The sequence below is a fragment of the Palaemon carinicauda genome, chromosome 10, assembly GCF_036898095.1.
Source record: "Palaemon carinicauda isolate YSFRI2023 chromosome 10, ASM3689809v2, whole genome shotgun sequence".
Taxonomy (NCBI): domain Eukaryota; kingdom Metazoa; phylum Arthropoda; class Malacostraca; order Decapoda; family Palaemonidae; genus Palaemon; species Palaemon carinicauda.
In genome coordinates, this window is record NC_090734.1 from 76,035,838 (window position 1) to 76,060,101 (window position 24,264).

General features: G+C 41.7%; 1 protein-coding gene across 2 annotated transcripts in view; it reads right to left on the reverse strand.

Moving 5' to 3' along the window:
• The window catches only part of LOC137648651 (uncharacterized), a 522,517-nt gene that overhangs the window by 292,984 nt on the left and 205,269 nt on the right, over positions 1-24,264 (reverse strand). For both annotated transcript variants that reach the window (XM_068381656.1, XM_068381655.1), the window contains exon 6: positions 9,949-10,265. In XM_068381656.1, the coding sequence (XP_068237757.1) occupies positions 9,949-10,265 (317 nt within the window). The remainder of the gene's footprint in view (positions 1-9,948; positions 10,266-24,264) is intronic.

Below are 24,264 nucleotides of genomic sequence, written 5' to 3' on the forward strand. Positions count from 1 at the left end.
AGTTGCGAGAAAACGAAGGGATAGCGCACCGGGAAACCGAAGTTTCCTTGTCACGAGACTCCAAAGGGTCAGAGATGAAGAAGTCGAAGGCGTGAGCGATCTTCTCTTAAGATAAGGAGTGAAAGCGAGGAAAAGCGCTCTCTCTGACTTTTCTAGAACGAACGGAGACCCTCAAACTATTATGCGAAGAAAAGGGTTTGAGGTCAGGACGTGCTTTGCCCTTGGCTGCGCTCCTGACTTCTTAGATGATCCCTCACAACAGAAAGACGACAGCGAGGCAGAACGATGACGAGGGGGAGCGCTCTTCTTAGGTTTGTGCCAAGAGCACTTATAGTCTCGAGGAGAAACTGAAGGCGAGGAAGAGCGAGAACGATGATGTCTCTTCCTATATCGCCGGTCTCTTCGGCGAGAACATCTAGGTGAAGGCGCGATAGCTCTCCTTTTCCTCTTCTCTCTCTCCCTCCTGACTTCCCAAGAGGGCGATGACGAGGAGGAAGCGCTCTTCTTATGTTTGTGACGAGAGCGCTTATAGTCTTGCGGTGAGACATCTCATGAAGAGATAGAAGGCGAGGAAGGGCGAGAACGATGATGTCTCTTCCTAAGTCGCCTGTGTCTCTGGCGAGAACGTCTGGGCGAAGGAGAGAGAGCTCTCCTTTTCCTCTTCTCTCTTTCCCTCCTAGCCTCCGAGGAGGAGGAGGAGGAGAGGAGGAGGAGGAGGAGGAGGAGGAGGAGGAGGAGGTACTGCGATGTTTGCGCTCGCGACGTTGTAATTTGTAGATCCGCAACGGAATGCGAAGTAGGCACCACAGGAGCTGAAGTTACTATATCCACTAAAACTTCCGTGGGCGCCGACTGAGTTGATGGGAGGTAGGCAAGGTCCGGAACTCCAGAGGGTTCCAAAACAGAAGGGACCTGAGGCACTATCTTGCCCACGAGGAACTGGTTCCAAACTTCCTCCGAAGGTTGAACCAGGAAGTACAAGGGCACGCCATACCGCTCGTACATGATCTGGAATGGAAGCAGTAACAAAGTCACTCCCGGTGGCGGAAAGTATTGCCCCACTGGGGGAGGCAACGTGATCTGCCTGACCAAGAGGAATGGGGGTTAAATCCATGGTGCCACTCTTCCTCGACTTCGCCCCGGAAGGAGGCAGGCAAGGAAGAGAGGAAGAGTCTGAAGGGAAAGATCGAGAGGCCGAAGAAGAGGTTCGTGACTCCTTACCTTCGATGGCAATCCTTGAGGTAAAGAGTCCTTCTAGGACTTCCTATATTACCTCTCTCCTTTACTACCTCTCTCGAACTTCTCCCACTGAGAGAGCGACCACTTTTACATAATTAGCAGGGGGAGCCTTCAGAACACCTATGACCTCTGTACCCAGGGCATAGGGAAAGAGGATCCACCTCCAGCGGTGACATAAAAGTGCCTGGAACACTTCCTCATAATAGAGGACATCACATCTAACAAAGAAAAAGAAAAAGGATTAATCAAAAATCAAAAAAGAAAGGCTAGTCTGCCAGTCAAATAAAAGCAGGAGCAGCGGTGTTACCACTGCAACGGCTAGAATTCGATTTTAAGGTAAACAGCAGCTACTGACCGGCGGTCCCCCCACCACTAAGAGGTGGGTAATTACCTGCCCGGTCGTTAACGACCTTGTTAAGGTTTTTCTGCCGTATTTTCCATCTCGCGCTAGAATATCTCCTATAGTAAAGAACGAGGGTTTGTATCAAGTGTAGGAACAATTACTACAAAGGCAGGGCGTGAAGTTTAAACTATTTGCTGATGACATTCAATTTTACTTCTCCATAAATGATAAACATGACACTACTGAAACTCTAAACCGAATCCTTGATAGTGTTAGAGAATGGATGACATTTAAACAACTAAAATTAAATGAGAACAAAACTGAATTTATGGTGGTGGGCAAGAGAAACAGCGTGAAAAACTTAGGTGATATTCAAATGAACACAAATAATGACTCGGTGCCGATATCTAGTAAAGTTCGAGATCTAGGTGTATTTCTTGACTGTAACCTGTCTCTAAATGCCCAAATAAATAATGTAATAAAAACTGCTGGTTATATTCTAAGGAATATTGCGTTTATAAAAAAGTACCTGGACGAAAATTCCGTAAAGAAACTTGTGATAAACTGAGTTATTACCAGGATTGACTACTGCAACTCTATCTACTACAATTTATCAAAAGTGCAACTTAAGAAAATATAAAACATGGAATTTCTATTATAAAATTAATTTTTAAACATACTTACCTGGTAGTTACATATATATAGCTTAAATCCCGCGTTTCGTCGCGCGCACGGCAGAAATTCAAATTTCGCGGCAATCGCCGCCATGACAGTAGGTGGTCATACATAAGCGCCATCTCTCATAGGTTACCAGAACTATTCCCTACATTCCTCAGAAATTCCATGCCCCTGTTTTCAGAGGGGAGGAGGGAGGGCCCTTTTATATATGTAACTACTGTACCAGGTAAGTATACTGTATTTAAAAATTAATTTTATAATAAAAATTCCATTTTTAAATATGTAACTTCCCTGGTAGTTACATATATATAGCTGATTGACACCATTGGTGGTGGGTAGAAAACCTCATCCCATCGGGGATTCGTATAATTATTAATAGCTACAATTAGTAGTACCAATAATCTAGTTCTTACCTGATAAGGCTTCATAGTTATTCTGCCTCATTTGCCTGCATTCCTTAAGAGACTCAGCGATCCACTCAGGGGGCTGTAAAAGTCTCTGTGGGGCTGCCACAAGGTCCTCGACCTTAGCATGGCTAGACCTCCACCCTTGCTACCCTGGCATAGCCATGGATAATGAATCTGACCACCTCAAAGTTAAAAAACACACTTCATAAAAACTAATGACTTGCATCCCAGACTGTGGAAGGCTGCAAAAACCTTCACAGACAGCCTGTGAACACAAGTACAAGAAAAAAAGGCAAGGGTATATAATAAAAAAAAATATAGGGAAGAGGCAGTAGACCCTTCTCCAACTACGACACTGGAGGTAACATAAGGACCCAGGGAACAATCTTCATACTGTGTCTGGACATCCTTGAGATAACAGTCTGTGAAGATTGATTTACTTCGCCAGAAAGTAGCCTACAAAATTGACTTCATTGACCTATTGTGGTTGTAAGCCATAGAAGTTGCTACAGCTCTAACCTCATGTGATTTTACCTTAAGGATAGGGAAAACTTCTAGTGAGCTTCCCTTATTAACTCCTTAATGAAAAAAGCCAGGGTATTCTTTGATAAAAGCAAAGAGGGCTTTTTAACTGAGCATCAGAGGTTGTCTGCTTGTCCTCTCAGGTGTTTGGACGTGTGCAGATAAAAATTTTAGAGCTCTACTGGACAAAGGCCTTTCTCCTTTTCCTGTCCAATTAAGTGAGATAGCTCTGGGATGGTAAAAGATCTTGGCCAAGGTTGATAAGGATTCTCGTTTTTGGTGAGAAAGCCTAGCTGAAGGGAGCAAACCGCATTGTCTCCATTAAAGCTCACCTTCTTGCTGAAGGCTTGTAACTCTCCCATTCTTTTGGCTGTAGCCAATGCAATTAGGAAAGGAGTCTTCTTGGTAAGATCCTTCCAAGATCCCTTGTCCAAGGGTTCAAACCTACTTGAGGTTAAAAAGGCCAGGACTACATCCAGGATCCAAGAGGAGGTTGGATTGTCCTTCCTCTTAGTCATCTCAAAAGATCTAATGAGATCTGAAAGATCCTTGTTACCTGACACATCAACGTGTCGGTGATGAAAGACGGAGGCTAGCATGCTGCGGTAACCCTTGAAGGTAGGCACAGCCAGCTTCTCTTTGTACGCAGATACAACAGAAAATCTGCTATATTGGCTATAGAGGTACTGGTAGGGGAAAGTTTGTTATTCCTGCACCATACTCTAAATATGTCCTACTTGGATTGATAAACCCTAATAGTGGTAATGTTCTGGGGGTATCTACCAGCCACTCCATCATCTCCGCAACACAAGGTCTCATGGGCCAAAATAGAGTTATCGGGGTCATGCGGACGTTGGGCGATTCCCTGAATTTTTTCAGGACTCTGTCCAGGATCTTGAATGGAGGAAAAGCGTACACGTTTAGACCCTCCCAGTTCAGAAGAAAAGCGTCCACTGCGGCTGCTTCCTGGTCTGGGACTGGAGAGCAAAATACCGGCAACCTCTTTGTCATATGTGTGGCAAAGAGGTCTATCGAGGGTTGACCCCACAACATCCAAAGGCTGGTGCACACCTCGTGATGTAGGGTCCACTCTGTAGTTAGAACTAGCCTTCTTCTGCTGAGCCGATCCGCCCTGACGTTTTTCTCCCCTTCTATGAAGCGAGTAATCAGGGTTATGTCCCTCGCTTTCGCCCAGAGAAGTAGATCTCTCGCAGCCTCGTAAAGTGAGGCCGAATGAGTGCCTCCCCGCTTTCTGATGTAAGCCAACGCAGTGGTGTTGTCTGCGTTGATCTGAACCAATCTTCCTCGGACTTCCTTCGGAAAGTGAATGAGGGCTAGGTGAATGGCCACTAGCTCTTTGATATTTATGTGCCATGTCTTCTGAGACTCTACCCACAGACCCCTGTTCAAGAATCGTATGCGTCAAACAGGGACGAAATCGACCTATTTAGTTCAGACAGATCAGACACTTGATGCGCGCCGTGTGCGCGAACTGAACCGTGTACTGATCGCTACGAGGGATCGTCAACCGTAGTCGGGTGACCACCAGGGGAAAGTCCTTGCGGCATTTCCGGCGCACCTTGTGCGCGATCTGAACCGATTCTCATCCCCAGATAAATGATATTCTGTGAGGGTGTTAGTTGAGATTTGGTCAGGTTTACCATCAGACCTAACTGTTGCGTTAAGGACATTGTCATTTGAAGAGCCTCCAGACACTTTACTTGTGATTCTGCTCTGAGTGGCCAGTCGTCCAGGTACAAAGAAATCCTTACTCCCTTTAGGTGAAGCCAGCGAGCCACGTTGGACATCACCCGGGTAAAAACGTAGGGAGCCGTGCTCAGTCCAAAATAGAGTGCTTTGAATTGATAAGTGGTCTTGAGGAACACGAAACTTAGAAATTTTCTGTGGTCCGGGTGTATCGGGATATGGAAATACACGTCCTGCAGATCCAATGACACCATCCAGTCTCCCTGACTGGTGCCTGCAAGGACTGACGCTGAAGTTTCCATGGCAAATTTTACTTTGCTGATGAACATGTTCAATGGAGTGACGTCCAGGACAAGTCTCCATCCCCCCGAGCTTTTCGGAACTAGGAAAAGTCTGTTGTAAAACCCCTCCGAGGAGGTATCCTCTACCACTTCTATGGCTGATTTCGACAGCATAAGGTTCACTTGCTCTTGAAGAGCTGTTGCCTTGTTCCCTGAGTGGGTTGTTGTCAACTCTAAGGGTATCGACGACATGGGAGGTATTCTCAGGAAGGGGATCTTGTATCCCTCCTTGAGGACATTGATCGTCCAGATGTCCGCACCCCTTTGGCTCCACTCTCGCCAAAAGCGGGAAAGCCTGGCTTCCACTAGTGTCTGGAGATTACATGTCTCACTTTCTTGATTAGGTTTGCTGTCTTGGGAATCTGCGAGCTTGACCTCCAGCCGCAATCCTCTGACTGTGGTCCGGGTGTTGAACAAGGGACAAACCTGAAGATAAGAAGGAACAAAGCATAGCCCTCTTTTTAAAAACTCTTGCCGTGAAAAGGGCGGAAAGTTCGAAGGAGCCATCCCTCACAGCCTTATCCAGACAGGCAATCAGATGCATCTGAGCCTCGTCTTAGGGTCTGTGGCCTCTGCGAGAGCTCCGAGAGTCCAGTCCATAAGGCTGAAGACTTCTATTATCCTAATAATTCCCTTCAGCAGATGGTCCATTTCAGAATTGGACCACATAATCTTTGACTTGCTCATGACTGACCTGTGTGAGGAGTCAACATGTCTGGAGAAGTCTCCCTGGGAGGAGGCAGGCACTCCCAAACCGAGAACTTCCCCAGTCGAATACCAAACACTAGATCTGGAGGCCAGTCTAGTTGGAGGAAAGGAAAAGGAGGCCTTCCCTAGATCCTTCCTCTTGGACGTCCATTGGTTGAGAGTTATGAAAGCTCTCTTAACCGATCTAGCAAGAACCATCTTCTTGAAGGAGGACGTATTTTGGGGTCTGCCCTTCAAAAACTGAGAGGGCGGGCTCTGAAGCATAGGTTGAGTAAAGTCCTCTGGATACAGAGATGTTAAAACTGTCAGTAGCCTTTTAAGGTCAGCTGACTGCAGCGAATCCTGAGATTCGTCCTCGAAAACTTCGACTAAAGGAACATCGATCTCCTGAGTTGAATGGGTAGGAGACAAAACCGCGTCATCCTGTCGGTTATCGTCTTCCATAAAGAACTCATCCTGTCCTGATGGAACATCGTAAAGGATACCATCCAATTGTAGAGAAGCATCACCTTTACGTTCTGCAAGTATCGAGGGAGAGACAGGTTCCAGTGCTTCCAGCATAAGTCCATCATGCTGTAAGGAAGCATCAACATCGTGACCCCTATGCTGCGAGGGTAAGTCCTGCTCGCGTGCGTCCAGCGTGTGTTCAGCATGCTGTATGTCAACAGCGTGACACGACGGAGCGTTAGCTGCGCGTTCAGAGAGTCGCGAAGGAGAGACAACCACTTGTCTATCATGCAGCAAGAACAAGTCCTGACTGCATGAGACCAGCATGCGTACAGAATGCTGCATGCATCCAGAGTACTGCATGCGTCCATGTTGCCGTGAGGTTCCAGCGTCCTGCAAGCTGTATGTTTACAGTGTGACGCGAAGAAGCGTTAGTATCGCGTCCAGCAAATCGTGAAGGAGAGACAACTGTTTGTCTATCATGCTGTGGGGACAAATCCTGACTGCAAGAGTCCAGCATACGTCCAGAATACTGCATGCGTCCAGGTTGCTGTAAGCTTCCAGCGTGCTGCATGCGTCCAGCATGGCGCAAGGGAGAACCTTGCCGCCTCCCGAAACGCGTCCAGATCGCTGTGAGGGAGCGTCCATGAGCGCTGCAGCTCGCCTGCGTTCTTGCTACGAGAACACGCTCGGAACTATGACGTACGCAATTCTGACGCAGAGGAGCGTCCTGCTCGCATGTGTACAGTATGAGTTCAGCTCGTGCACATCCAGCATGCTGCATGTGTTAAGCATGCTGTGAGGGAGCATCCATGAGCGCTGCAGCGACAAGATCTATGCCGCCTCCCAAAAACGCGTCCAGATCGGTGTGAGGGGGCGATCTCGACGCTCGGTCCCATGACGAGCAACTCTCTTGTCTAGCAGGAAGGGAAAATGTAAAACGCCAGCCTCGCATCAACCGACGGCGAGGAAACCACTTTTACCTCACCTTTCCAATGGCGAGGGTGAGCGTACTGGGATACGTCAACAGGATCGCTCGAGGGGACGTTTGTTCGCTGATCAAGGTCTGACATCTCCCTTCGCCTTTCGACTTTCCTTCTCCCAGGTGTTGGGGAGCGTGGAAGAGGTCCCGGGCTAGGAGTATGATGGACACGAACGAACACACCCTCCACTGCACTGCGTCATTATACGTGACACTGAACACTAGCACTTTTAACTATTTCTATTTCACATTAGATCTTAATAGACCTTACCGTATCGAGAGATATACTCTTTCGCCAAGGGCTAGAAAGAAAATACAATAAGTTATATGATTAATATTAGTATTCTCAAAATCGAAATATTAAATAACGATACCAGTATTGTGAAACAATAACGATCGTCAAGAGTAAAACGTAGCGTAAATTGCCTGTACTGTACTGCACTGCATCATTTTACGTGCCACTGAACACTAGCAATTTTAACTATTTCACATTAGATCATAATAGACCTGCCCGTTGCGAGAGAATATACTGTTTCGCCTAGGGCTAAAAAGAAAATACAATAGGCTATATGATAAATATTAGTATTCTCAAAATCGAAACATTAAATAACGATACAAGTATTGTGAAACAATAATGATCTTCTAGAGTACTACGTAGGGTATATTGACACGCTCGTGAAATCTCTAAATAAATCGAAAGTTAACTAAAGGAAATATACTAATAGGACAAATATATACTTAAAAATAATATATTTCCCTACATTATAAAAATTAAAATAGTTATGCTTAGTAAGTTAATATTTTAAACATTTCTTGCAAGAAAAAGAAAATTCACATATTGCAAGTCATATCAAGTAGATCACGTCACAGGAAGTTAACTAAAGGAAATATACTAATAGGACAAATATATACTTAAAAATAATATATTTCCCTACATTATAAAAATTAAAATAGTTATGCTTAGTAAGTTAATATTTTAAACATTTCTTGCAAGAAAAAGAAAATTCACATATTGCAAGTCATATTAAGTAGATCACGTCACAGGATTGTGACGTCATCGCGATGGCGGACTGATTTCCTTCAAGGCATTCAGATTTCGCCTAATGACGTTATAATGTATTAATGTTGAAATGTTTTTCCTTCCATTATATCTGTAAGAGTTTTTCATTAGTTAATAAAGCCGGGGGAAGAAATTCCTTGATCCTATCCATTTCAATCTTACGAACATAAAAAAGAAAACAAATACACACATGCCCTCTGCTACATACTGTGTGGGAATCAAGAGCTGCTTGAAAGCCGGTCTAGCCCTACACACAAATTTTAACAACAGGGGAGCCATCTTGAAAAACAAGTTAAATTAAACTGTCCAAGTTGGACCAACAAAAAACTATCTTATTTCGTGTGAAAATGAAAATCCAATATCTTCGATAGTTGAAAGGCAGCGAAAGCCATTAACAATAATCAGACAAAAGGGACTTCACCAAATTGTAGAATAAAGTAATATATCAGCAAATTGAACTTTCCAAGTGCTGACTCGATCAATGGCAGGGAATTTCTGAAGAATGTTGGGAATAGTTCTGGTAACCTATGAGAGATGGCGCTCATGTATGACCACCTACTGTCATGGCGGCGATTGCCGCGAAATTTGAATTTCTGCCGTGCGTGCCACGAAACGTGGGATTTAAGCTATATAAATATAACTACCAGGGAAGTTACATATTTAAAAATAATAAATAGAGAAAGGATCACCTCTATACTAATCGATTTACACTGGCTACTGATTAAAGCAAGAATTTAATTTAAAATATGTACAATAACCCACCAAGTTATCAGAACCGGTCGTCCAAAATACTTAAGAGAATTGCTACATATTGCGGAGCCAACAAATCGTGTCGACACGAGAATAGTTACAGATGGCTTCAAACTATTGGAACCTAGATATATGTCTACAGTAGGCTCCAGAGCCTTTAAATATGCGGCCCCGAGACTATATAATAGGCTCCCACGAAACATTCGAATGATTGAAGACATTAAGGCTTTCAAGAGGAAACTGAAGACTTTCTTATTTCATGAGTCTTTTGACAGTGACGATTTAACAATAAATGAAGAATATGAGACATGAAGCGTTAAATACTGTACTCTGAACAAATAAGATAAAACGACAATGGAGGTCCTGTAGAGAATGGGGTTCCCCTGCTGTATGGGACCGGAAAAGCAGCCATCAAAGTAAAGTAAGTAAAGTAAACAAACGCCATGGTAAGCACCATCATGAAGTATTGGCAATTGTTCTGAGTGGATGCACACAAACTCAATTTTAGAGGTGCTGTGAAGGGTTCAATAGAGCCTGAAAGAGTCTCGCCATTCATACACCGTCACTAAGACAGGAAACATGATATTTTTTTGGTATATCATGTCATATAGGATTCTTTGTTCCAGGCTTTACTGAAAAGCCCCTGGGACTATATAACAACACCTAAACCAAAAAAAAATCTAAACATAAAATTATCCAGTTAGTTAAAGACAATATTTATTATCTTAAAAAAGCAATTAACCAATTGATTTTGAGTTACTCACTTTCTCTTAAAGGCAATCTTGGTTTAGTTTGAGATAACAGCTTCACATACTGCTTGCCACTTGCAGAAGATAAGCAGGATTTTCTATGAAGAATTGTTCTTACTACAGGTCTGGTTATCTTTGATGATACATCTGGAGGTTTGGATATGGAGGAGTCATCTTCTATTAAGGATACATTCAAGAAAATACTTGGATCTTTATTCACATCATCTGATGCCAAAAGTGCCTTTTCTTCAGGTTCTTTGTTTGTGTTCTCACTTAGGCTGTTCACAGTCCCCTGGCCCTTGAATCCAGTTTGAGGTGCATCCAAGGAGTCCCTGAAATACATGATTCCTCAGATTACACTATCACTAAAATAACAGAGGTTTGCAAAAAATAAAGGGATTAAAACAAAATAAGTACCATTACCACTTACACTGTACTATGCATAAAAACATACATCTTACAAAGAGAGTTTAAACTGCAAGAAAATAACCAACATTCCATAAAATGGTATATTTAATTGTAAACTGCACAGTATGTTAAAATAGATGAAAATTTACAAGTGAAAGGTGTTAAAAGTTCAGTCTTCAAGGTGTTTCTATGCATAAATGACTTTAGTTTCATCACCATCATCTTCTCCTCCGCCTATTGACGCACAGGGCTTCAGTTAGATTTCACCAGTCCTCTATCTTGAGCTTTTAATTCAATACTTCTCCATTCATCATCTCCTACTTCATGCTTTATAGTTCTCAGCCAAGTAGGCCTGGGTCCTCCAACTACTTCTTGTGCCTTGTGGAGCCCAGCTAAACGTTTGGTGAACTAATCTCTCTTGGGAGTGCAAAGAGCATGCCCAAACCATCTCCATCTACCCCTCATCATGATCTCATCTATATATGGCACTCGAGTAATCTCTCTTATAGTTTTATTTTAAATCCTGTCCTGCCATTCAAATCCCAATATCCTTCTGAGGGCTTTGTTCTCAAATCTTCTAAATCTATTGGAGATTGTTTCATTATCATACCATGACTCATGTCCATAGAGTAACACTGATCTCACTAAACTGATATATAGTCTTATTTTTATATGTAATATAATATATAATAAATGTAATCTTGCCCCTCTACCATCAAATATAACATTTTACAATACTTACTTTTCATCATTCTGAATTTTGTCATTCTGTCTCCATAACACCAATGCAGAAGTCCTCTGTATTGTATGACAATTTTTTCCCAGTCAATACTCTCTATTCTGATCTGACTACATTCTGTCCCCATTCTTATTCAAGCACTTTTCTTAAAAACTGTTTCTGACCATCTCATGTCCTCATTTCTTCTCATAGCCAGTCTCACATCAGAGAAACTACCATACCCAAATTTCAGTTAACTTTAAATCCATGTTGAAACTCCTAGTCAACATTTCTTATATCATGCTACAATCATTTTTGTTTTTTACCATTTTTAACCTCATACCACATTTGTACTGTAGTAATCTGAGGCATAGACATCTAAAATGCATGAATGTCTGGACATTTTACAGCAGACTGAAATGAGATTAAAAATAGCAAGCAACTGATTATCATTCATGCAACCATACAGAAAACCCATAAACCTTTCATTGATAGAAATTTTACTGAATGGACATTTCACTGATGGATTTGCTTCCCAAGAACATTAACCTAAAAAGGACATTCAGTCAAATATTTGTTTTAATTCTGTCATCAATTTTCATTTCTTCTTATTTATATTATTCCTTATTTTCTAATAATTTTAGTCATTTTTAATCTTTTTTTTATTATTATATTTACTATTCTTTTTTAATATTTATTATTTCTAGTGATTTTATTTGTTATTCTTTTCAGCATTTGTTGTTTTATTTTTGTATTTTTTCTTGATTAAATAAATCTAACAAATTTTATAAGTACAGTAATCAGTATTTTTCCTAATTATAAAATCTGATTCCTTTTAAAATTGGGATGTCTTCAGTGTTGCTGGAATTGCCACTAAATCGTTAAAAAGATAGTTGGTTAATGACGAGTTGCAAATGGTTAATCGCATATGGGGTGCCGAGTCCTCCTCAAGTAGCACTGTAGTGACCTGATGTGACACTATGTAACTTCGTGTTAACATTCACGGAAAGATAGGATCAAGAAAGTTCCGAACTGGTGTTCTGAAACTGACAGGTACTGGGTCTTTGTCACACAGTCTGCAATATGACAAAGACACCAGAACCCCATCCTTCCTATGTTTGATATCATGAAGTGGCTGAAACTCTTACACTCTTGTTGATGCAGAGAAGAGACAGTGTTAAGGGAAAGACTCCTATGATACCTACTTCAGGTAGGCAGTAGGGGCATGTGCTAGTGCCCTGGGAGATAAGACTATACAATCCTAGGACCTACGACTCAGAATAGGCAAAACTCCTCAAAGCTCCCTTGTAGCAAGGAACAATCCCCCATTGAGGTGGGATCCACACAATACTGAGGAGCCTCCTCTTCTCCATTTCTTTTGTCAAGGTAGAAAAGAAACAGTCTTCTTGAGGAAAAAACCTCATGATGCCTCCTCAGGTTAGCAGAAGGCTCATACGTACATACCCAGAAGATAAGGACCACCCCACCAAGGGACTTGAGTCAGAGCATAAGCAAGACTCCACAAACCTCCCTTCAAGCATGGATCATTCCCACAAAGAATAAAGGTCCAAACTTTACTGAGGGGCTTCTTTGGTAGAAACAGGTGAGGAAGTCAGTGATCTACTGAAAAATGCTCTAGGAAGAGAGAGACATTCTATACAACCCCCATCATAGAGCCTATCTCTCTTAGGACCTACCTAAAAGCTAGAAGACCAGGACACCCCTTGACTTGAGGCCATGCTATTGTGTTCCATGGATGGGACCAGGAAGGTGAACAAACACGTTCTACTCGAGCTGAATAATGTGGGTACTCGATCCCTGGAGGGACCATTACCTGCTACCAATTTGTCAGAAGTATTAGCCATACCGAGCTCACCATCTGGATAACCAAATCCTGGGGAAATGCTTGCCATATGAGCTCTGTCGCTTCCTTGGAATGGAGGAGGGTGCCTTCAAGAACAGAGTATAACCTAACTTTACCTGGCTTCAATTACTCCCTTCTGACAGAGAAAGTGGCTCTCAAGAGCAAGGATGCTCTTCCTACTCACAGGAGGAATGGGGAAGGTGTGCAAAACTTCTACCTTTTGGCTGGTCTATAGAATGAAATATTGGATCACAGCCAAAAATATTCACCTGCACTCAGTACAAGAAGACAGTCATCTCTAGTTCACGACAGTTTGACCAACCCTCAAGGAAGCGGTAAAAAATTAAGAGCTAATGCTCTCTTAAAATTGTTACATGTTCTTTTAATAAGTATGATATTTTCAATTTAAAATAAATTTTTGAATATACTTACCCGGTGGATATATATGAAGCTAACGTCTCCGACGGTCGACAGATTCCAAAAACTCGCGAGCGATCGCCATGATGGTTGCGGGGTGTGAACACCAGCACCAACTGCCGGCAGGATACTGCATATATTTCCCCAGGAATTCAGTTCTTCTCAGTCCGTAGGGTCTCTATCGAGGAGGAATGGGGGGCCTTTAATTATATATATCCACAGGGTAAGTATATTCAAAAATTTATTTTAAATTGAAAATATCATTTTTAAATATTTAACTTAGCCGGTGGATATATATGTAGCTGATTCACACCCATGGTGGAGGGTAGAGACCAGTATTAAAACATTAAAGGAATATACGCTCAAGAGTTTTTGACAATTATTCAAAAAACAAACTTAAGTATAGGTACCTGATAAGGAAGCTGACTCTGAGATTACTCTGCCTCATTAGTCCGCTATCCTTACAAAGCCCAGCGTTCCACTCAGGGTGCTGAAAGACTTCTAGGACCTCATCAATACCCTTGATCTGGGCGCTCTCAAGAAACAAGTTTGACCACCCGCCAAATCAAAAGATTGCGGAAGACTTCTTAGTCTCCACATACAACCCAAAAATAAGATTAAAAGTTTCAAGAGAAGATAAAAGGATATTGGGATTAAGGGAATGTAGTGGTAGAACCTTCACCCACTACTGCACTCGCTGCTACGAATGGTCCTAACGTGTAGCAGTCCTCATAAAGAGTCTGGACATCTTTCAAATAATATGAAGCGAACACAGATTTGCTCCTCCAAAAGGTTGCGTCCATAATGCTTCTAAGGGATCTATTTTGTTTGAACGCTACTGAAGTTGCCACCGCTCTAACTTCATGAGTCTTAACTTTAAGCAATTTTAGATCATTCTCACTTAAATGAGAGTGAGCCTCTCTAATTAAAAGTCTAATAAAATAAGACAATGCATTCTTCGACATAGGTAAAGAGGGCTTTTTAACCGAACACCATAAAGCCTCTGAATTACCTCGCAGCGATTTGGTTCTACTTAAATAAAATTTAAGAGCTCTAACGGGGCACAGAACTCTTTCAACTTCGTTCCCAACAATTTCAGATAGACTGGGAAGTTCAAACGATTTAGGCCATGGACGAGATGGTCGTTCATTTTTGGCTAAAAAACCAAGCTGAAGCGAGCATACTGCTTTATTAGCGCAGAAGCCGATATCTTGCTAAAAGCATGTATCTCACTAACTCTCTTTGCGGTAGCCAAGCTCACTAAAAAAAGAGTTTTGAGTGTAAGATCCTTGAGTAAGGTTGAATTCACGGCTCAAACCTATCTGACATAAGGAACTGAAGGACCACGTCCAAGTTCCAAGCAGGAGTAGAAATCTGACGCTCCTTGGAAGTCTTGAAAGGCTTGAGAAGGTCTTGAAGATCTTTGTTATTAGACAGATCCAAATTTCTATGTCTAAAAACTGAAGCTAACATGCTTCTGTAGCCTTTAATGGTAGATGCAGAAAGGGAGCGACCATTTCTAAGATAAAGTAGAAAGTCTGCAATCTGCACTACAGAGGTACTGGAAGAGGAAATAGAGGAGGACTTGCACCAGCCTCTAAAAACCTCCCATTTAGATTGGTAGATCCTGATAGTAGAAGATCTTCTAGACCTCGCGATCGCTCTAGCTGCCTCCTGCGAAAACCCTCGAGCTCTAGAGAGTCTTTCGATAGTCCGAAGGCAGTTACACGAAGCGCGGGGAGACTTTGATGAAATCTTTTTACATGAGGTTGACGCAGGAGATCCATCCGTAACGGTAAACTTCTTGGGATGTCCACCAGCCATAGATGTACCTCTGTGAACCATTCTCTCAATGGCCAGAGGGGAGCAACCAACGTCAACCTGGTCCCTTCGTGGGAGGCGAACTTCTGAAGCACCTTGTTTAGGATCTTGAACGGTGGGAAGGCATAGATGTCTAGGTGAGACCAGTCGAGTAGGAAAGCGTCTATGTGGGCCGCCTCTGGGTCTGGAACTGGAGAGTAGTAAGTCAGGAGCCTCTTTGTCAGTGAAGTCGCAAAGAGATCTATGGTGGGTTGACCCCATGTCACCCATAGCTTCTCGCACACATCCTTGTGTAACGTCCACTCCGTGGAGATGACTTGTCCTCTTCTGCTGAGGCAGTCTGCTAAGACATTCATTTCTCCTTGCATGAATATCGTCAAAAGAGAGATGTTTTGAGACTTTGACCAAATGAGAAAGTCCCTTGCGGTGACTTAAAGGGAGTGGGAGTGAGTGACTCCTTGTTTTGAGATGTACGCCAAGGCCGTGGAATTGTCTGCATTCACCTCTACCACTTTGTTCTGAACCAGACTCTCGAAACTCTTTAAAGCTAGATGGACTGCCAGAAGTTCTTTGCTGTTTATGTGGAGTCTCTTTTGATCTGTGGACCAAAGACCTGAGCATTCCAGATTGTCCAGTGTCGCTCCCCAACCCAAATCCGATGCGTCTGAATACAACACATGGTTTGGGTTCTTGATCGCGAGAGAAAGACCTTCTTGAAGTCTGATGTTGCTGTCCCACCAAGTCAGACATGCCTTGACTGAGTTGGAGATCGGAATAGAAATCGTCTCTAAGCCCTTCTCCTTGTTCCAATGGTGGTTTAGGTGAAACTGGAGAGGGCGAAGGTTGAGTCTCCCCAGAGAGATAAACTGTTCCAGCGATGAAAGTGTTCCCACGAGGCTCATCCAAACTCTTACAGAGCAACTGCTTTTCTCTTGTAAGTGACGGACTTTGAGCAGAGCTTGCTCCATTCTTGTGGGAGACGGAAAAGCCCGAAAAACTCGACTCTGTATCTCCATCCCCAAATAAAGAATTGTCTGGGATGGAGTCAGTTGCGACTTTTCTACGTTCACTAGGAGACCTAACTCTTTGGTCAGGTCCAATGTCCATTTGAGGTCCCCCAGACAGCGATGAAGAGACGATGCTCTGAGTAACCAGTCGTCCAAATAAAGGGAGGCTCTGATCCCTGACAAATGTAGAAAGCTCGCTACATTTCACATGAGCCTTGTAAAAACAAGAGGAGCAGGGCTGAGGCCGAAGCAAAGTGCTCGGAACTGATACACTACTTTCCTGTACACAAACCTCAGATAATGTTGAGAGTTTGGGTGAATCGGAATGTGGAAGTATGCATCCCGAAGGTCGAGAGAGACCATCCAGTCGCCTTCTCTTACAGCTGCTAAAACAGATTTGGTAGTCTCCATCGTGAATTTTGTCTTTACAATAAACACATTGAGAGCACTTACATCTAGCACTGGCCTCCAACCTCCTGTGTTCTTCGGAACCAGGAAGAGACGGTTGTAAAAGCCTGGGGATTGAAGGTCCGAGACTTTCACCACCGCTCCCTTTTCCAACAAAAGAGATACTTGATGTCGCAAAGCCTGTCTCTTTGTCTCCTCTCGATACCTGGGAGAGAGGTCTATCGGAAAATTTACTAGAGGAGGTCTCCGTACAAAAGGTATTTTGTAACCCTCCTTCAGTAACAGAACTGACTCCCGGTCTGCTCCCCTCCTCTCCAGGCCTCTCATAAACACTGTCTTACAAACTTCCTCTACTTCATTCTCACTACTATCTTCACTGCCTACTCCATTTTTGTTGCCTTCTTCCTCATTTGAATACAATGAACCTAATTCTACACTCAAAGTCCTATCTTTAACTATTTCCTTCTTACCCTTTTTCTTACTTACCACCTTCACCCATTCATGATCATCCTCACTCACACCCTGACCTTTCTTCTTTTCTTTCTTCACATTATCTTTACCTTTCTTCTCATTCTTCCTATCACCCTTCGTTCCAATCTTACTATGTCTAGTCCCTTTACTTTCAATATCACTATCACTACCTTCCTCATTATCACTTACCCTATCCTCTTCCACCATCAACCCGTTACCCGAAGCAGAAGCTACTCCTCCGACTGCACCTTCACCCATGACAGTTTTCATCATTCCCATTACTTGCCCTATCATAGCTTCCATTCGTTTCTCATTTTCCCGCATCCTCATCTCAACACCCTCTTCCACTCTCTCTACAGTTCCCTGAAGTTCCCTAAGTTTCCTTTGCATCTCTTCATTCTCACAACTTAGCCTCGCATTCTCCACCAACAACCTCTCCTCTCGCTCATTAGACAACCGCAATTCCTCCTTTAAAATATGTAACTGTTCTTCCATTTCCTCCCTTTCGATACCATTAATATCTTAAGTCTAATTCCTAAATCTATTTTACCATTGTCCAGCAGTCCAGTTTCAATCCCACCTCGACAGTCCCTGTTCGGGCGCCAAATTTATGTGGCGGGATGTAAACAAAACAAAACAAACCCCCACAACTTTGATCAATCCGACTTCCAAAATATCCCACAACACAAACTTTCCCCTTACTTTATCATAAACTGGACTCTTATAGACAAAAGGGCAAAAAAAAAAAAACATATAACCTTACAACTATATTTCTTAAAACTACAATACTTGACATCCACAACCAAAATAATTAAAACTTAAAACTAATCTTTAACTTGATAAATATACCAAAACAAACGTAACACCATTCAAATAAAAAAACCCTAACAAACTTAAAATTACCCGCACACCAAAACCAATATTTGTTTATGTGTGGACCTCTGTCCACACAAGGGCCTACAGTCCTTTCAGGCCAATGCCACAACTCTCTGGCAGACGCAACACTCTGTGCAGACAGATAATTTTTCCCACTACACAAGTATTTCTATCAAGTAGTGAGTGAAGCAATTTATGCTGGGTTCATCGTCATCATCATCATTGTCATCATTCAGAGAAAATTCCTAATCATAATCGTAATTCAGGTCCGCAACAATTGATCAATCCACTAGAGCAATCTATACACAATCAATTACAGGCCAGGTCATCAACGGTTGGGCAACATTCAATAATAAGTTCTCCAAAGGAGTAAGTCTATCCAAGGAGGAATTACGGTCTGAAAATAAAAAACAAAAAACGCTTACGAAAACTCCTAACTAACTAAACTATCGCACTATAATCAAAGATAAATAACAAACTTTCTATCATTCATGATCGCGCCTAACAAAATAAATAAAAACAGTACTTGCTCCGATACAAAAAACACTTCACAGCCGGCTGTCAAAGAACAAAACAAACAACCGACTCCTGCTACAGTCAAATAGAAAATGCTTTCGCCCAAGACATTCATTACCGCCCTAACCTAGCTAAAAAATGTAAACAAAAAACCTCAATTATACCGACAGTATTTCCCACTACAAACAATCATTCCGCTAATTACCACTTGTTCGGCGGCGCGCACCACGGACACACAAACACGCGGAGACACAAACACACACACAAACACATACATACTCTCTCTCTCTCTCTCTCGCGCGAGCGATTTAGCAAAACTAAAGCAAATGAAATTCTCTCTCTCTCTCTCTCTCTCTCTCTCTCTCTCTCTCTCTCTGTTAAAACTAAAGCAAATAAAATCTCTTTCTCTCTCTATTTGACAAAATTAAAACAAATAAACTCACTCTCTCTCTCTCTCTCTCTCTCTCTCTCTCTCTCTCTCTCTCTCTCTCTCTCTCTCTCGATAGGCAAAACTAAAGCAAATAAAATCTCTCTCTCTCGATTTGACAAAACTAAAACAATAATTTCTCTCTCTCTCTCTCTCTCTCTCTCTCTCTCTCTCTCTCTCTCTCTCTCTCTCTCTCTCTCTCTCTCTCTCTCTCTCTCTCTCTCTCTCTCTCTCTCTCTCTCAATTTGGCAAACAAAAAAAATAAAATTAAATTAATCCTCCACATCACCTCGCCTCGCTGCTCACACTTTGGGAAAAGATATTTTTGTGTTTTAAAACATATCCTTTTAAAGTATTATATCCACCCATGACAGGGCCCGGGCATGTCTCTTATACCACAGAAGGAATGATGAAGGAACTTTTTTGAAAGGCCCCTACACAACTAATACTGCTGCTACTTTCTTCTATGAAGTGTCTAAAGAAGAGAGTAGAAGGGGGAAGGAGTTGATAGAGGAGGATGGAAAGAGAGAAAATTTACTCTTTCCCTTGCCATCAGTTCTTCCTTGCTACCATGACTGGCCTAACAGTTCATACTGATAAGGAACAGGTGTGCTACCTCAATGAATTTGTTGATACAAATATGAGGAAAAAATATCAGTTGAACAGCAATCACAGGAATTTGTTTTTGCTTGGGCCTTGGGCATGAAATCAGATTCTCCTCAATCACAATCATCCAATCGTAAAAAGAGCGGTAGTCTCAATCTCGTCCTGGAAAGACTCCAAGTGGCCCAAGAGTAAACAGAGGTGGACATTTGAGTGAACACCTGAAGAATGAAAGAGGTGCTTTTGGAAAAACTGAAAGCCTACATTCACTACAAGTCCCTCGAGTATACAAAGGCATGAAGTCTTCCATTCTGGAGGCTGAGTATAGAACAAATGTTCCAGCTGACGGTGCCAATACGTAATGGACTCTTTCACTGTCCCCATGACGACTCATGAAGAGCCGATGGGAGAGGATTGGAGAAGGTCATATGAGATTTTCAGTGAAAAATCCAGGATTATTCTACCAATGGCACATGTACAGAGATAGAACCTAGAAGGCAGCTATGGAATGGAATTGGCTGGAAGAGAGGAAATATGTAAAGTGAAGCCTTCCCCAACTGATAGCAGCCGATATGCATCTGCATATATCACCCTCCTTTTTTTTCTCGTAAAACCATTCAAGGACTGAGCCTAGAAACACCCATCATGGACTGAGTCTGGAAGGAGCAAGTATGGGTGGAGCAAGAATGGGTGAAGCACAGCCCAACCCCTTCTGAAGGAAGAATCTGCTGGTGGTCATTGCTGGGACTTGGAGAAAGCCGGAACCTTCCTCAAACCTGAGTGATTTGGAATGGCCACCCAAAAAAGCTTGGCCATTGTCCCCATCAAAAGACCAGAGTCCTTGAGGGATACCACAAGGTGGACATAGGAGTACTGATACACGGTTTCCTCTTATGCTACTATATCAACATCCTCTTCCTGAAAGGTAAACGAAGTTTCTCAATGTACCCAAAGGACTTGGTGGAAGAAAAGAGACAGAAGATACCCTTCGCTCTCTTGATCGTGGTGGAAAGTAACCCGTGGATTAGTACTCATCAGCACGGTGCCGTGGATCTCAGTCACTAACTTGTAGCCAACAGGTGTGCACTATTGACATCCTCAAGAAATGCCATCTTCTCAATTCAGCATACCAAAGTATTCCTAACAGAAAAGAGAACATTACCCCACTGTCCTCTGGTCAGCCTGGCTACTGGGGTAGTCAAACCAAAAACCTGGCCCTTGGGGCCATGGTCTTGGGGACAAGCTGGGAGCTGTCTACCTTCCCTGAAAGGGAGGTGGTTTTGTGAAAAATCCTATGAGACTTCTTATGATTGGTCTTCTAGACTTCTGAAAAGAATCATGAGAGCCTAGGAGTTGGTGTTCAGTCACTGATGAACTGGTCTCACATTGCTGACTGACCTGGAACGTACTAGTCAGGAAGAAGACTTCATAGCAGCAACAACTATTACACCAAGCTTGTGATCCCTAACTGGTTATGTATTGTAATAGCAAGTGTCACAAAGGTACCAGTTGATGCAAGAACTCTGTATTGCCATAAGCCAATAGCATGAACGGTGCCCCTATTGACCTTCCGCATGATGTTGAAAATCAGTACTATTAAGACTTTTATTATTATCATCATTACCAGCTAAGTTACAACCTAGTTGGAAAAGCAGATGCCATAAGACCAAGGGTTCCAACAGGGAAAATAGCCCAGTGAGGAAAGGAACTAGGGAAATAAATAAACTACTTGAGAAGTAATGAACAATTACAGGTAACAACATTAAAATACATCTGTCATTTATAAACTATGAAGAGACACTTATGCCAGCCTGTTTAACATGAAAACACTTGGTGCAAGTTTGAGCTTCTGAAGTTCCTCTAATTCAAATGCCCAATTAGGAAGAGTATTCCACAATCTTGTCATGGTTAGAAAAAAACTTCTACAATACTATGAAGTATTGAGTCTTATGATAGAGACTGCATGACTGTTAGAATTAACTGTAAACCTACTAGTATGTACAGGATGGTAGTCTGGGAACATCTGAATACAAAGGATGGTCAGAGTTATAAAAAAAATCTTATGTAACATGCATATAAAACTAGGTGAACAATGGAGCCAGAGATTAATGTTTAGATCAGGAATAAGAAATTTAATAGACTGCAAGATATGTACAACCTAATATGAGACTTAGCAGCTGAAGACCAGACAGGAGAACACTACTCAAATCAAGGCAGAATGAAAGAATTATAACATTTCTTCAGAAGAGATTGATCACTAAAAATCTTAAAAGATACTCAATAAGCCAATTTTTTGTGCAATTGAAGAAGAAGCAGACCAAATGTGTTCCTCAATAGTAAATTTACTATCAAGGGTCACACCTAAGATTTCAAAACAGTTGTATAGAGTTAATTAAATATTAATACACAGATCTGGGTGTTCAGGAGCCACTGTCTTCGACCCTACTTACAATCATACTTTGAGTTTTCTTAATGTTTAACTTCATGCCCCATAATTTCCAGCATGCACTAATTTTAGCTAGATCTCTAATAATGAATTAGGCAACTCCAGATGGAATGGAAGGTAAGAAAGTAGCATCACCTACATAAGCAACGAGTTTGTTTTCTAGGCCAAACCCCATATCATGTATATATATTGCGAAAAGTAATGGGCCAAGAACACTAACCTGAGGAACACCAGATATCACATTCCTATACTCACTAAGGTGTGCCGATCAACCCCTACTCTTCCTAATCTATTACTTAAAAATTCAATAATGATGCTAAAAAAAGATCCACTCACTCCCCATCTTTGAGTTTGGAAACAAGGGCCTCATGATTAACACAATCAAAGACAGTACTAAGATCAAGGCCAATCATACGACCCTTCTAACTGCAATCAAGGTATTTCTGTACAGCATTAGAAATTGTAAAGGGGGCATTACATGCCCCTAAGCCTTTGCAAAAGCCAAATTGCAACCTAGGGAACAGAATTATTTTCAGTACACCTATTTAAGACTTTTTGCCAAAAGACATTCTAAAACTTTAAATAATAGGAGAGTTATTGTAATTGGGCAGTAATCAGTAGGGCTATAGCTACCACAGACACGTTTACCTAATGGAATAACATTACTACCAATTCTCCAACAAGTAAAAAAAAGAACCTCTTCTTTCTAACTTGCAGAAAACAACAGACAACTTAGGAGCTAAGAAATCAGCAGTCTTTATAAAATCTAAAGGTAATCAGCAAGGCTAGAGCTACCACAGACACATTTACCTAAAGGAATAATATTATCTATTCTCAAAACAAGTGCAAAGAAGAACTTCTTTGTAACTTTCAGAAAATAAGACAACTTACGAGGTAAGAAATCAAGTCTTTATGAAAACCAAAGGAAAAATGCCAGTTGGGTCTATTTAAACATCAAGATCCAACAAGTGTGTTTTAACTTCACAAGACAAAAAAACTAAACTAGCTAATTTAGGTTCAGGAAAACAAGAATGAGGGAGTTCAAGTTTCTTATTATTTTACTTTGGACAGTGAGTAACAGGGCCATCTGGTTGAAGTAAAGGAGGAACTGTTAAGTCTACACCAAGGAATGCAGATTTAAGGGTACCTCACCACTTATGCTCCTAGGTTGTACCAGAGATTTCTTTTATGGTTGAACTGAATTTCTTTTCAGTTAAAGCATAACCTCCTTTAGCAACAGATCTTAGCTGAATATAGTTATTCCAAGTCAAATTTGATCTGTTACCCTTCCAAAGATGATAGGTCTCCTGCTTCTCCAAATAAGCATTTTTACAATCACCAGTGAACCAGGGTTAGCTTTTTACATGGTATTTTAGCACAATGGAAGGGATATGCCTATCAAATATGTTGACCATATTCTCATTCAAAGGAACAATAGGCTCAACACTTTTATACAATTGTGACCAATTCAAACATGAAAGATCACTCAATATTCCATACCAGTCCACTTTGAATTTTATATATATATCTCACATGAGTACGACACATCAGGGACATGCTGCTCAGTCTTATTTAATAAAAAAATCAAGGCACGATCAGATGTCCCGACTGGAGAACCAACCTTAATAGCTATAAAACCAGGATAGTCAACGTATACTAGGTCCAAACAGTTACCAGATATGTGAGTAGCTTCACTTATGATTCGCTTACAGCCCGATTCAGAGATAAAGTCCAAAGCTCTTAAGCCATGGTGATCAGTGGGAGGAACAGAATTTAACCACACCCTGTGGTGAGCATTGAAATCACCTTATATCTTAGCCATAATGGTAAGCAGATAATCAAAGATAGAATCATCCACATTTGAATTCCAATAGACTTAAAAGAAATAAGTTATATGCCTGCCATAGAGTTTTATTACCTGAATCTCATGACATCTGCATTCATAGTATGATGCATGAGAAGCAGAATACTCAGTCCTAATATACACAAACATAATCCTTGTCAAAATTATTAGTTTATCAAAACCTATAGTGTGGAGCTCAGATGGGTGTCTCATTTGAAAAATCAAAGTTTCTGGGCATAGGCTAATAGAATATCATACTTTCTGGAGGCAACTGTAATGTCTTAAATATTGGCATGCAGTCCACGAATATTGCAATATACTTAGATGACACTGGGTTTTCTCAATATCTCCAGACAGAATAAAAATTAAAAGCAGTAAAAAGAAGTTTGATCATAATTAAAAACAAACTTAATAATGATAACAAAAACAATAGGTGCACAAATGTACTTAAAGTGACTCATACAACCCAAATACTAAAGGAAAATACTGGATAAAATTGGTCAACA